The sequence below is a fragment of the Betta splendens genome, chromosome 4, assembly GCF_900634795.4.
Source record: "Betta splendens chromosome 4, fBetSpl5.4, whole genome shotgun sequence".
NCBI lineage: Eukaryota > Metazoa > Chordata > Actinopteri > Anabantiformes > Osphronemidae > Betta > Betta splendens.
This window is the reverse complement of record NC_040884.2, coordinates 25,542,067-25,554,730: the sequence shown is the minus strand read 5'-3', so window position 1 is coordinate 25,554,730 and position 12,664 is coordinate 25,542,067. Positions and strand designations below refer to the sequence as shown.

Sequence of the window (12,664 nt, the reverse complement as noted above, 5' to 3'; positions counted from 1 at the left end):
AATTTCAACTGTTTCAGTCCAGTTATCTATAAACACATGTATACAGGCCACTGTGTGCAATTGTCGGTTCATAAGACATGTTGGTCTCAGATAAAACGACTGATGGTGATTCTGTAAAAAGGTACAACAATCAATAACGTATGTCATAGCCAGGACTGCGGGAACACTGATGTGACTTATGTGGCTTCACCTCCCCCTCCTCTTTTTTACTGAGCACAGACCACCATCATTTCTCTACATCAGCTGATGAAGCAGTTAAGATGATGCAGGTTAAAACCACAGAGTCGCGCTTTTTTTAAAGGTCACATTAAGACCCCACAGAAGACAAAGTCCTGCTTGCTGTCAGCATGATGCACAGTCTCTTCACATTTCTGCTTGTTCATCTTCTGGCGTGGCTCTGCCAATATGGTAAGATTAGCAAATATTAGTATATAATATGATTCGTTACTTTATATAAAGAGTGTGAATGTGGCAATAATTTGTGCTTTACTGTACTTTAAGCACACGGCAGCAAAATCATCCATGGAAAAAAGGTCCCAGATGGCATGATGCCGTACATGGTCTCATTGCAGAACAACAACAATGCACATGTATGTGGAGGATTCCTCATCAGTGAAGAATTTGTGTTGACTGCTGCACATTGTGACAAGTGAGTGACAAGCATGTTAATACAGTATGTGATTTAGTAGTTAGTTACTGGATGTGTCAAACACTAGAGATTCCGCACAACCTTCATGTTGAGAGGTTTAGTGTGTTTTAGCCAATAGACGCAGCATTTTACCAACTAACAACCTCTGTTTATCCAGTGCCACACATGTGGTTCTTGGGACCCACAATCTAAAGAAGGTTGATAATAACGCAAGGAAGCAGAGTGTGATGAAGTGCAAGTATCCCTCTTATCATGAAAGCCCTAAATTTGGATTTGACATCATGCTTCTCAAAGTAAGTGTGTAACATAGACTTACTATGGAACTACTTTAAAGAACAATGATCTTTAAGTGTTTTACTGTATTTGAGATTTAAAGAGGTGAAGTTGAGTTAAATTAACACTTGACTCTTCTTGTCTCCAGCTATCACAAAAGGTTTCTCTGAACAAGAAAGTAAACCTAATACGACTTTCAGAAAACCAAAACCTAAAAGACAACCAAAAGTGTCGTGTGGCTGGATGGGGCTCAACAAAAACAAAAACTAAAGATCAAGTTGTTGAGCTACAAGTGGTGGATATACCAATCATTAACAGAAAGGTCTGCGACAAAGAATGGCAGAAATCTAACGTGAAACTTCCTGAAAATGTTATCTGTGCAGGCGGATATAAGACAAAATCAGGATTCTGCCAGGTTTGTTGTGTTTGTGCTGTATGAGATCAACTGGATTCTCTGGTACTAAAGACAGATGAACCTAATGAGCCTTCTTCCTCCCTGCAGGGTGACTCTGGTGGGCCTCTGGTATGTGGTGGGATGGCTGTTGGAATTGTGTCTTTCAACTTTAGGAAAGACTGCAAATACCCGAATTTACCCAACATCTATACAGAGATAAAAACATATGTTCCCTGGATCAAAGAAACTCTGAAGAAAAAGCAGTGTGTGTGAATGTCACAGTCATGGCTCACTACGCTACGTTTAGCCTGTGATCAGTGTTCTCTCTTTTACTGAACTCGAAGCGTGTCTACTTACAAACAACAACATAAAATACAAAAGCAATACAGAATCAAAATGCAAAGTGTTGAGTGCATATGTATTTACTGGTCCTAGTGTTTGTGTTCTGTGTTAACTGTAGTGGTAGTGGCAGAGAAGGTAAAGTTTTACACCAGCTGTGCAGAACTAAGTGAATAACAATAATCAGACTATAACTAACCAAACGTAATATTATTAAGTGTCAAACTGCTACACTCTACTGTACATACACTATGCTGTCTAAGAGAGCTGAGCTCAGCTAAGCCAAGTTCAGGTTGGCTACTGAAGCTACAGTACAAACAAACCATCATCTGTCGGCTGCTAAGGCCGACAGATAAACTAATCCCACTTTAGAGAAAAACTAAACTCCACTAGGTTGCTCCACACAAAGCAGAAAGAAAATGAATAGGGAAGAGGACCCAACTGCATGACCCAGATACAATGTAAAATCACTGCTTAGTGAGGGAGACAAAATTACCATGTTTGAGTGAAGTAAAACTACATACTGCAATAAAAATACCGGAATAGAAGAAAACCACAGGCGCCTCCATGAGGCCGGGAAAACAAACTGCAGCACAAACAATAAAACCTGACAGAAAGACAAGACCCTCAAGTACTAATTTTATTGTGACTTCACAAAACTGATGTTCAGGTCTGATTCTGGTATCTGTGGCATCTGTTGTTTATTTAGTTTAGTGAGTGTGAATGTAAGAAAAGTTCAGATAACTTACTTGCATTCAGAAAAAAAGAGGAAGAGGAGGTAAAAAAAGGCAGAGAATAGACAGGATGGCAAAATTAAAATTCAGAAGAAGTGACACAAAAGCACAGAGGGAAAAGAGATTCAAACTGAAAAACAATGTAATGCTGTTAAGAACTTGGTAACTCACACTGAACAAAAGTTAGTTCAGGACACTCAGAGAATTGACATTAGAACCAAGTGAAGAAGAAACAACATTATGACTTTTGATTATTAATGACGTAGGAGCTAGATTTCTCTCCAGGCACTAGGAACGTAGGTAAAAGGGTAAGCATACAATGGCTTAATTAGCAGTGCACAACAGTGCACAACACGATACCCGGGTCTTCAACGAAAAGAAGAAGATAAACCCGTGCACGCAAGGTGAGCAGAGACAAAAGAGGATCCAGCAATAGGAGAGGTCGATGGAGGAGAGGTAGGACGCAGGTGAGTGATTTCCAGGTCGCGGCAGAAACTGTGGCTGTGGCAGAGGCCTAAAAAAAAAAAAACACCAATCACAGTTTGTGCTGGGTCACGGCGTGACCTAACGACGCAAAGCCTCTGAATCACTCTCACACACAGAGGTGCCTGCTTATCACAGTTTGTGTGAGTGCTAATAAAAAAAGCTTGTGTCTGTGAAAACTAAAGGCAAAAACAGTTCAGTGTCTAATCCACTCGCCTTGCTCACAAAGGAAAGAAAGGAACTGTTTTAATCATATATCCAAAACAATGATGAAAGCAGGGATAATTACCTTGTTAACAGGGAATGGCCCAATGAACTGGGGTGCCAACTTTGAACTGTCCACCTTTATGATACCATCACGCGTTGCCAACCAGACCTTCTTGCCTTCTTTATAGTGAGGCTTCACCCGCCCAAAGATGATTGACCTTTACTTGGTAGGATTACATGACTTAGGCAAGGCCCGTCTGGTTGTAACAATTTAAAAGTAGAGACAATCAGGCGGAAAGGGTATCTGTTCCTTATTGTGATGTCTTTCAGCCCAATACACTGGGACCTAATAATACCTGCAGCTAGAGAATCCCTTATGTAGGCTTCCATGGCTTCACTCGCGAGACTAGACAAGGAAAATAACCTTCTTCTGGGTGGAGTTGGCATGAATGGATGAAATTCCCCGAAGGCGCAGTAGGAGCAGTTAACAGTGCAACAGACTGGGTAAGATGTACAATTTGGTTATTCTGTTCAACTAGCAGACTCTCTATGCCTGACCACCCGGCCGCCAACGCAGATTCCAGGGGGTCCATAGTAATGTTGGCCGGAGTATTCTGTTAAGAACCTCAAATCTCATGCTGAACAAAAATGCGAGTGAGGACCCCCAGAGAATTGACAACAGAACCCAGTGAAGAAGAAACAATATTTTTTCAAGATTTATGATGATAAATGAATAATGACATAGGAGGTAGATCTGTCTCTGCCAAAACAAGGTGACAGAAAAACAGTCAGGACCAGAGGTGAGCTGCTACAGTAAAATAAAGGTGAGGAACAGGAAGTGACCCTACCAAGCTTAACAGATGCATAAAAAGCATAGTTATGAAGGCAGGGAGTGAACAAGGTAAGAACTGTGCTTTAAGAATTTAGAATGAACAAATCATCTCAGCAAATATAAAGGACGTAAACGATTTTTAATGATATTTAAAAAGGTGTACGAAGACTAATTTCCATGTCTAAAAATTTCTAACAAATACAATTCTTTTTTGATGTAGATGAGTAGTAACTACAAACAGGAGGACGAAAAAAAAAAACAAAAAAAAACTTACAAATGCAGTTGCACTTTTTGGTTTATTTGATTTGGCCAAGCAGAAGCTCACATGTAAGAGAACCTGGTATAAAGGGAGTAAAATTATGAGAGTACAAATATAAAATACTTATGTAGGCCCCTGTTTCAGTACATGTATGCCACGGCCTACTTCATAACACGTGACTAACTGACATGTTCCACTGTGGTGAAGAGAAATAAAATGACTGACAGTGAGGCACAAGAAACAAAGGTTTAATTACTGGAGCATTGGTGTCATAGCCGTGACTGTGAGAACACAAACACCCAAAGACTTCGGTGGCTTCACCACCTACCTCCTACTTATTTACTGACCACAGACCACCACCATTTCTCTACATCAGCTCATGAAGCAGTTAAGATGATGCAGGTGAAAACCACAGGGTCGCCTTCTGTGTTTTATAAAGGCCACATGAAGCCCTCAAAGAAGACAAAGTCATGCTTGCTTGCATGATGCACGGTCTTTTCACACTTCTGCTCGTTCATCTTCTGGCGTCGCTCTGCCAATATGGTAAAACTAGCAAATATTAGTATACATTATGATTTCTTCATACAAAAGTGGCATTAATTAGTGCTTTATTGCATTTATTCCTTTAAGCACATGGGAGTGAGATCATCCATGGGAGAAAAGTCCCAGATGGCAAGATGCCGTACATGGTCTCATTGCAGAACAACAACAATGCACACGTATGTGGAGGATTCCTCATCAGTGAAGAATTTGTGTTGACTGCTGCACATTGTGACAAGTGAGTGACAAGCATGTTAATACAGTATGTGATTTAGTAGTTAGTAACTGGATGTGTCAAACACTAGTGGTATGGCACAACCTTCATGTTAAGTTTAATGTGTTTAGCCAATAGACACAGCATTTTACCAACTAACAACCTCTCTTCATCTAGAGCCACACATGTGGTTCTTGGGACTCACAATCTAAAGAAGGTTGATAATAACACAAGGAAGCAGATTGTGATGAAGTGCCAGTATCCATCTTATGAAAGCCCTAAATTTGGACATGACATCATGCTTCTCAAAGTGAGTGTGTAACATGGACTTATAACCATAGAACTATGATGTTTAAGTATTTTATGAGAGTGATTTATGATTTATAAGTTGGGTTAAAATAACACTTGCCTCTTCTTGTCTCCAGCTATCCCAAAAAGCTTCTCTGAACAAGAAAGTAAAACTAATTAAACTTTCAGGAAACCAAAAACTAAAGGACAACCAAAATTGCAGTGTGGCTGGATGGGGTTTTACAGTATCTGGTGGTAAAGTTGTGAGTGAGCTGCAAGAGGTACATGTACCAATCATCAACAGAAAGGTCTGCGACAAAGAATGGCAGAAATTTAAAGTGAAACTTCCTGAAAATGTTATCTGTGCAGGTGGATATAAGACAAAATCAGGATTCTGCCAGGTTTGTTGTCTTTGTGCTGTATGAGATCAACTGGATTCTCTGGTACTAAACACAGATGAACCTAATGAGCCTTCTTCCTCCCTGCAGGGTGACTCTGGTGGGCCTCTGGTATGTGGTGGGATGGCTGTTGGAATTGTGTCTTTCAACTTGAAGGGCAACTGCCAATACCCGAATCTACCCAACATCTATACAGACATAAAAAAGTATGTGCCCTGGATCAAAAAAACTCTGAAGAAAAAGCAGTGTGTGTGAATGTCACAGTAATGACTTGGCACCCTGCATTTAGACTGTGAGCTGTGTTCTCTTTTCTACTGAACTTGAATAGTGTCACCTACTTACAAAATAGAGATGACGTAGATAGAAACCACAGTTTCCCTTACTAAGCAAAGTAAAGCTGGAGTCATGCAGAGTTTTCTGATGCTGTTTCTATTCTATCCTCTCAGTGTTACTGTAGCTTTTGCCAAAATGATGAATAAAAGCTTATTTTGAAATACTGTTTCATGTGAACACTCTTTTAACCCATCCAGGACACTGACATGATATGCATGCATCAAATGGGATTCATAGGTTGTTACTAGATACAAAAACAATAAAGAATCAAAATATGAAGTGTTGTTAATAACTGTGTATGTAGTTAATGGTCCTAGTGTTTGTGTTCTGTGTTAACTGTAGAGGTAGTGGCAGCGACAGGGTAGTTTCACACTACATGTGCAGAAGGGGGGTGACATCCTGCTGATGTGGTACAACAATACAGAGACTGGAGGATTAACATTTATGACATGAATCAAACTCATTGTGATATTGGTTTGATACTTACAATCAAGAACAGGGTGTGCTGGGTGATGGCCTGAGTCTAAGGCTGACCCGCATATCACAGTTCGTGAGTGCTAATAAAGTTCATGCAAAGAGCGTTTGTGTCAGAAACTGCAGGGGGCGCAGGACCCAAACACCCAGCCCAGACAATGACTAAGGTTTAGTGGGTTTTAATGAACACAGGCCGTGAGACAGGCCGAAGGTCGGTACACAAGTTTGGCAGGTGCAGTAGAACAGGCAAATAGGCAGTCAGCCTATTCAGCACAAGGTTCAGCACAACCAGAACCAAAGGAGCAGGCAAGGCAAAGTCAAAACAAGATACAGAACTAGTACACAGAAGGACTTACTTTGGCATGAATGCTGGAGAGTAGACACAAGCAACAAGAGTGACATGATCTTGAATCTGGCAGGGCCTGGGGTAGAGCTCAAATGCACAGACTGATTACTAATGAGATGCAAGTGGTGAATCATGTGACTGAAACGTAAAAGGAAGACATAGCTACACAGACAGAAAGTGGTAAAAATACAACAGGAAATCGAACAAAACCAGAACTAAAGAGCAGTATCTGTGATAGTTTTGGGTCTGTTTTAATTAAAACTAAAGGCAAAAACAGTTCAATGTCCAATCCACTTGCCTTGTTAACAAATATATCAACAGTCTTAATAAGCCAAAAATGATGAAGAGGTTTCTCAAACAGAAAGAACGTAGAAAAGGTAAATTGTGTAGACATGAGTCATGAGTTAATGGGCAGGGGGCTTGATGCAGGAGACATGAAAGGTCGGATGGATCTGCAAGGTTTGAGAAAGGGTTAGCCACACAGTTTCAGGGTTAATTACCTTGTCGACAGGGATTGGTCTAATAAACCATGGTTTGGCTTAATACTGTCCACCTTTATGGGAACATCACACATTTCAATAGCGAGACACCGTCCGCCCACAATTGGCCTGCACCAATTGTTGGAAACTATTTAATTTTTGGAAAATAATTGTTGGAACTATTAACAACCTTAAAAGAACATATATTCAGTAGATGGTATCAAGCCTCCGTCCCTCTTCTCAACAAAGAAAACGCCTCCCCTGCTAGAAAGAAATTTGATTTAGTTTTACTCTGTCTGGTCTTACTCTGTGGTAAAGAATTATTTACATATGTATACTTTAATTATTATTATATAAATCTACAGCACATTACAAGACACGTAGGAATGGCATCAGCCTTATTGAAAACCTTTTTGAGGGAACTCTATAGAGGTGGGGTTAATATTCATTTTCGTGTCTGGTTGGGGTTAACGGTGAGGCAGAAGAGGCAGAACTCCAACACCCTTCCAGTGACTATGAAGCATTAGTCAAGGAATTGGCAGAACAACTGGTGGGTCAGACCAATCCAACACATGGTATAAGACCCACTTCTGATGGTTCTCTATGACTACAACCACAGGGGAAGTGATACGAGAAACATGCAGTCATGAAGTTGGCATCCACCCCTGAGTCTGAGTACCTGTAGAGTCTTCTGGAAAGGAGGGTCTCCTATAATCGCATAATTATGACTACTGCGCTTAATGACCAGTGGTTTCTTCAATGCGCATTTGATCGTAGAACCACTCAGTAGCACCTCCTAAGAAGTTACAGAGTGGTGCCTTTTGCAGGGAAAGAATAGATAAAATGGGCAGGAATGAAGAGCTGCTATAGAAGCACAGGCCCCTTTGCCGCCATTTTTCTCACTCATTCTCAGTGAGACGTTGGCACCCCAGCTGCATAGGCTCAGAATAGGCAACAGCAGCCTGATTGTGCAAAGGATCATCTGGCAACAACCTGAAAAACACTGGTTGAAAAGAGAGTGAACAAAAGCCTCCATTGCCCTGTTGTTGTTTCTGAACTGCTGCTCGGCTCTGGTGGCAACATCAATGAGATTGTCCGAGGTCTTAGGCTCCAGGTGGATAAGACAAAGCATCCTTTATTCTGTCGTTCAGTCCAAGAAAAAATTGATCAAACAAGGGGTGCTCAAAGGGTACTGAACTTGATCACATAGTCTACTAATGGTTGGTTCCCCTGTGATAGACCTGCCAAACCATGGACTAGGGGTGGGTGGATATATCCTAATATCGATAATATTGATACCAACGCTAGTCTTGATATTGATTGATACCCCGACAAAAATATCAGTACTTTGGTTAAATTGTCACTTCTCTGGGCGGCACGGTGGTGCGATGGGTAGCATCGTTGCCTCACAGCAAGAAGGTTCTGGGTTCGATGCCCTGGTGCCTTTCTGTGTGGAGTTTGCACGTTCTCCCCGTGTTTGCGTGGGTCCTCTCCGGGGTTCTCCGGCTTCCTCCCACAGTCCAAAGACGTGCATTAGGTTGATTGGCTTCTCTCCATTGAACTGTAGATTTTTGGTATTTAAAATGTGTCACAATACCTACAGTACCTCTCCTCCATTTACTCTTTCCTATTGCCAGATCCTCTTCTGGCTCTGCTTGTCTTTCCTGCAGAATGTATTTCCTTTTTTTGTTTCACATTGAAGACCTAGGTAACGTTTCACACACTGTTAATTCTACCAGCTCATTCAGCCATTACTCAAGAAGTATGATTCTTTTACATGTCGATGAGTAGTTACTAGAAACAGGAAGAGAAGGAGAACAAAAAGCTATGACGCCAGTTGCGCTTCTCGGTATATTTGATGTGGCTGAGCAGAAGCTCACATGTAAGTGACCCTGGTCCAAAAAGAGTGAAATTAGCACAGTACAAAAAGTCACATCTACAAACCAATTGTGAAGTAGGTGATGGTCATGTTTTTGTTAGAGTTTTTATTCAATTATTTATTGCTATAAAACATGCACTTATCTATAAACATACGTATGCAGGCCATGGTGTCAGAACATGTATGCTACGCCCTATTTCATAACACATCTCACTTACTGACATGTTCCATTGTGGTGAAAAGAAACAAGGTGGTGTCAGACATACTGACTTGTGATCCTAGTGGTGCGGAAGAGGCACAAGAAACTAAGGTTAAATTACTCTGAAAACACAGTCACCCAAAGACTTGTGTGGCCTCACCACCTCCTTCTCCTGTTTTTTTACTGATCACAGACCACCATCTCTACATCAGCTCATGAAGCAGTTAAGATGATGCAGGTGAAAACCACAGGGTCACAAAGTAGACAAAGTCCTGTTTGAGGTAAGCGTGATGCATGGTGTGTTCACACTTCGCCTCGTTCATGTTCTGGCGTCACTCAGCTGAGATGGTAAGATTAGCAAATATTTTTTTCTTTTCTTTAATTTTTCTTCACGAATGTGGCATTAATTTGTGCTTTATTGTATTTATCCCGTTAAGCTCACGGGAGCAAAATTATCCATGGGAGGAGAGTCCCAGATGACATGATGCCGTACATGGCTTCATTACAAAAGAACAATGTTCATGTATGCGGAGGAGAATTTGTGTTGACTGCTGCACATTGTTAGTGACCTTCATGTTATGTTTCATATGTTTTAGCCAACAGAAACAGAGTTTTACCGTCTAACAACCTCTGTTCAACCAGTGCCACACATGTGGTTCTTGGGACTCACAATCTAAAGAAAGTTGATATTAACACAAGGAAGCAGATTGTGATATAGTGATAGCATCCGTTATATGAAAAGCCTCAACTTGGACATCACATCATCCTTCTCAAAGTAAGTGTGTAACAACTATAGAACCTTGTTCTTTAAGTGTTTTATTTAAGGTTTGAATCTGTTGAGTTAAATTAACACTTGACTCTTGTCTCCAGCTATCTCAAAACGTTTCTCTGAACAACAGAGTAAACATTGTACAACTTTCAGTTAACCAAAAACTAAAAGACAACCAAAGGTGCCATGTGTCATGATCTGTGTTTTTGTTCTTGTCATGATCTGTGTTTTTGTTCTAGCTGATTCCTTGTCTTATTTTGGTTCCAGGTTCCGTTTCCTGTTTTATTTTGGTAGTCCCCCGGTCTCTGTTTTGTGTTCTAGCTTCACTCCCGAGTCATGTCACGTCACAGCTGTTCTTGTTTCACCCGGTCGTTATCCTCACCTGCGCTGCATCAGTAATCACTCACCCGTGTATTTAGTCACCTCCTGTTCCCGTAGTCACTTGCCAGATTGTCGTTTCGAGTCCCATGAGTGTATCCTTGTTTCCTGTGTTTCCTGAATGTTCGTGCTTCTCGTGTTTTGTTCCTGTTCGCATCGTGTATCCTGCCCGACCCCGGATTACCTACTTACCGTGAGTTTTTGCCTGTTCCCTGCCTGTACTCTTGCCGAGCCTTTTTGTGTTGACCTGGACCGCCTGACCGTGTCTTAAGGAATAAATCTTTTGTTAATTATAATATCGTCTCCGTGCTGTGCATGTGGGTCCGCCGCCCGCCCGAGTTCCTGACAGAACAATCTGGCCACTCTTGGACCCAGCCAGCACTTAGCCTCCGGTCAGGTCAGTGACTGTTTTTCCCTTGTTTTTTTTTTTTTTCGGCAAATATAACTCTCCCGCGGAAGTATGGTTTCGGTTTCCCCCTCTCCGCCTCGTCGGATCGTTGTGCCTGCACCAACCTGCCCAGCTCCATGGTTATTTCCCTGGGAGGATTTCCTGCTCTCACGCGGTCCTCAGTCTCCAGTTCAGCCGCGCGCTGCTCAGTCGCCAGTTCAGCCGCGCGCTGCTCAGTCTCCAGTTCAGCCGCGCGCTGCTCAGTCTCCAAGTCAGCCGCGCGCTGCTCAGTCTCCAGTTCAGCCGCGCGCTGCTCAGTCTCCAGTTCAGCCGCGCGCTGCTCAGTCCCCAGTTCAGCCGCGCGCGGTTCAATCTCCAGTTCAGTCGTGTTTTCCCCAGTCTCCAGCCCAAGCTCCAGACGCCGCGGTTCCGGTTCACCATGCGGGTCCCGGTACAGAGGTCCGGTCCACACCGCTCCCAGCGCCCCAAACGACGGACAGTCGCAGCTGCTCCGGACGGCGCCGGCGGCGGCGCGGTTCCAGGATTCCGGGTCCCGCGGTCTCGGTCATGGGGACCGAGCAGTCTCCTTCTCCGACAGAGGAGCCCCTTGATTCTCTAACTGACTGTGTCTCTCTGATAGCGGGCATCCCAGACAGCGTCGCCCGACGGGTCCACCTCCTCTGCTCTCCTCCGGTGGCGTTTCTCTTCGCCCACCTCATGAACACCGCCGATTCGGCAGCAGACCAGGGCGCGAGAGAACAACTGTTCCAGGAAGCAGCCGCTCTCGTCCTGAGGGAGCCTGTCCTGCGTGAGGCCCTGCAACTCCCGGGCCTGCAGCCAGCGGCCGCTTCATGTCCCACCTCTCAGTCAGGTCAGCCTCGCCATGCTCATGCCCTGGTGCAGCCCTGTCGCCTCCAGGCCCCAGCCCAGTCGAACCTAGTCCAGACCCCAGATCAGCCGTGTGTCGCCCAGACCCCAGATCAGCCGTGTGTCGCCCAGACCCCAGATCAGCCGTGTGTCGCCCAGACCCCAGATCAGCCGTGTGTCGCCCAGACCCCAGATCAGCCGTGTGTCGCCCAGACCCCAGATCAGTCGTGTGTTGCCCAGACCCCAGTTCCGTCCTTGTCCCCGTCAGAGGGCACCGCCCGTCTGACGATTGTTAACCCCACCCAATCAGGCCCGACGTCTTCCCCGTCGAGCTCGGCAGCTGTAAGCTGTCATGCCAGCTCCGGAGTTGACGCCGTTCCAGTCCCTGTCGGCCATGTTGCGGCCGTTCCAGCTCCTGTCGGCCATGTTGCGGCCGTTCTAGTTCCTGTCGGCTCCTCAGAGGAGGACGCCGTTCTAGTTCCTGTCGGCTCCTCAGAGGAGGACGCCGTTCCTGTTCCCGTCGGCCATATTGAGGCCGTTCTAGTTCCAGTTCCTGTCGGCTCCTCAGAGGAGGACGCCGTTCTAGTTCCTGTCGGCCACGTAGAGGTCGTTCCAGTTCCTGTCGGCCATGTTGAGGTCGTTCCTGTTCCTGTCGGCCCTGTAGAGGCCGTTCCAGTTCCTGTCGGCCATGTTGAGGTCGTTCCAGTTCCTGTCGGCCATGTTGAGGTCGTTCCAGTTTCTGTCGGCCATGTTGAGGTCGTTCCAGTTCCTGTCGGCCATGTTGAGGTCGTTCCAGTTCCTGTCGGCCATGTTGAGGTCGTTCCAGTTCCTGTTCCTGTCGGCCATGTTGAGGTCGTTCCTGTCCCTGTCGACCAAGTTGAGGTCGTTCCAGTTCCTGCCCCTGTCGGCCATGTCGAGGTCGTTCCAGTTCCTGCCCCTGTC

General features: G+C 44.3%; 2 protein-coding genes across 3 annotated transcripts; both read left to right on the top strand.

Moving 5' to 3' along the window:
• Nucleotides 1-238: 238 nt before the first annotated feature.
• Nucleotides 239-2,351, top strand: LOC114854224 (granzyme B(G,H)-like). Its single transcript, XM_029148431.3, has 5 exons — nucleotides 239-408; nucleotides 502-649; nucleotides 807-942; nucleotides 1,071-1,337; nucleotides 1,425-2,351. Exons 1-5 carry the CDS (start codon nucleotides 348-350, stop codon nucleotides 1,587-1,589), a joined length of 777 nt encoding a protein of 258 aa, XP_029004264.1. The 5' UTR covers nucleotides 239-347; the 3' UTR covers nucleotides 1,590-2,351.
• A 1,637-nt stretch (nucleotides 2,352-3,988) lies between these two features.
• LOC114854223 (granzyme B(G,H)-like) lies at nucleotides 3,989-6,104 on the top strand. 2 transcript variants are annotated; one of them, XM_029148429.3, is made up of 6 exons: nucleotides 3,989-4,713; nucleotides 4,801-4,948; nucleotides 5,102-5,234; nucleotides 5,350-5,493; nucleotides 5,582-5,613; nucleotides 5,701-6,104. In XM_029148429.3, exons 1-6 carry the CDS (start codon nucleotides 4,641-4,643, stop codon nucleotides 5,762-5,764), a joined length of 594 nt encoding a protein of 197 aa, XP_029004262.1. In that variant the 5' UTR covers nucleotides 3,989-4,640; the 3' UTR covers nucleotides 5,765-6,104. The 2 variants fall into 2 exon arrangements, with proteins under 2 accessions (XP_029004262.1, XP_029004261.1); XM_029148428.3 differs by having other exon boundaries at nucleotides 4,554-4,713; nucleotides 5,350-5,613.
• Nucleotides 6,105-12,664: the final 6,560 nt, after the last annotated feature.

Bases quoted from the DNA above. Each gene is read 5' to 3' on its own strand.
- LOC114854224 (XM_029148431.3), top strand. From the start codon at position 348: ATGATGCACAGTCTCTTCACATTTCTGCTTGTTCATCTTCTGGCGTGG. The intron at 409-501 runs GTAAGATTAGCA...CTGTACTTTAAG, and splicing joins GGCGTGGCTCTGCCAATATG to CACACGGCAGCAAAATCATC. The intron at 943-1,070 runs GTAAGTGTGTAA...TCTTGTCTCCAG, and splicing joins TTGACATCATGCTTCTCAAA to CTATCACAAAAGGTTTCTCT.
- LOC114854223 (XM_029148428.3), top strand. From the start codon at position 4,641: ATGCTTGCTTGCATGATGCACGGTCTTTTCACACTTCTGCTCGTTCAT. The intron at 4,714-4,800 runs GTAAAACTAGCA...TATTCCTTTAAG, and splicing joins GGCGTCGCTCTGCCAATATG to CACATGGGAGTGAGATCATC. The intron at 5,235-5,349 runs GTGAGTGTGTAA...TCTTGTCTCCAG, and splicing joins ATGACATCATGCTTCTCAAA to CTATCCCAAAAAGCTTCTCT.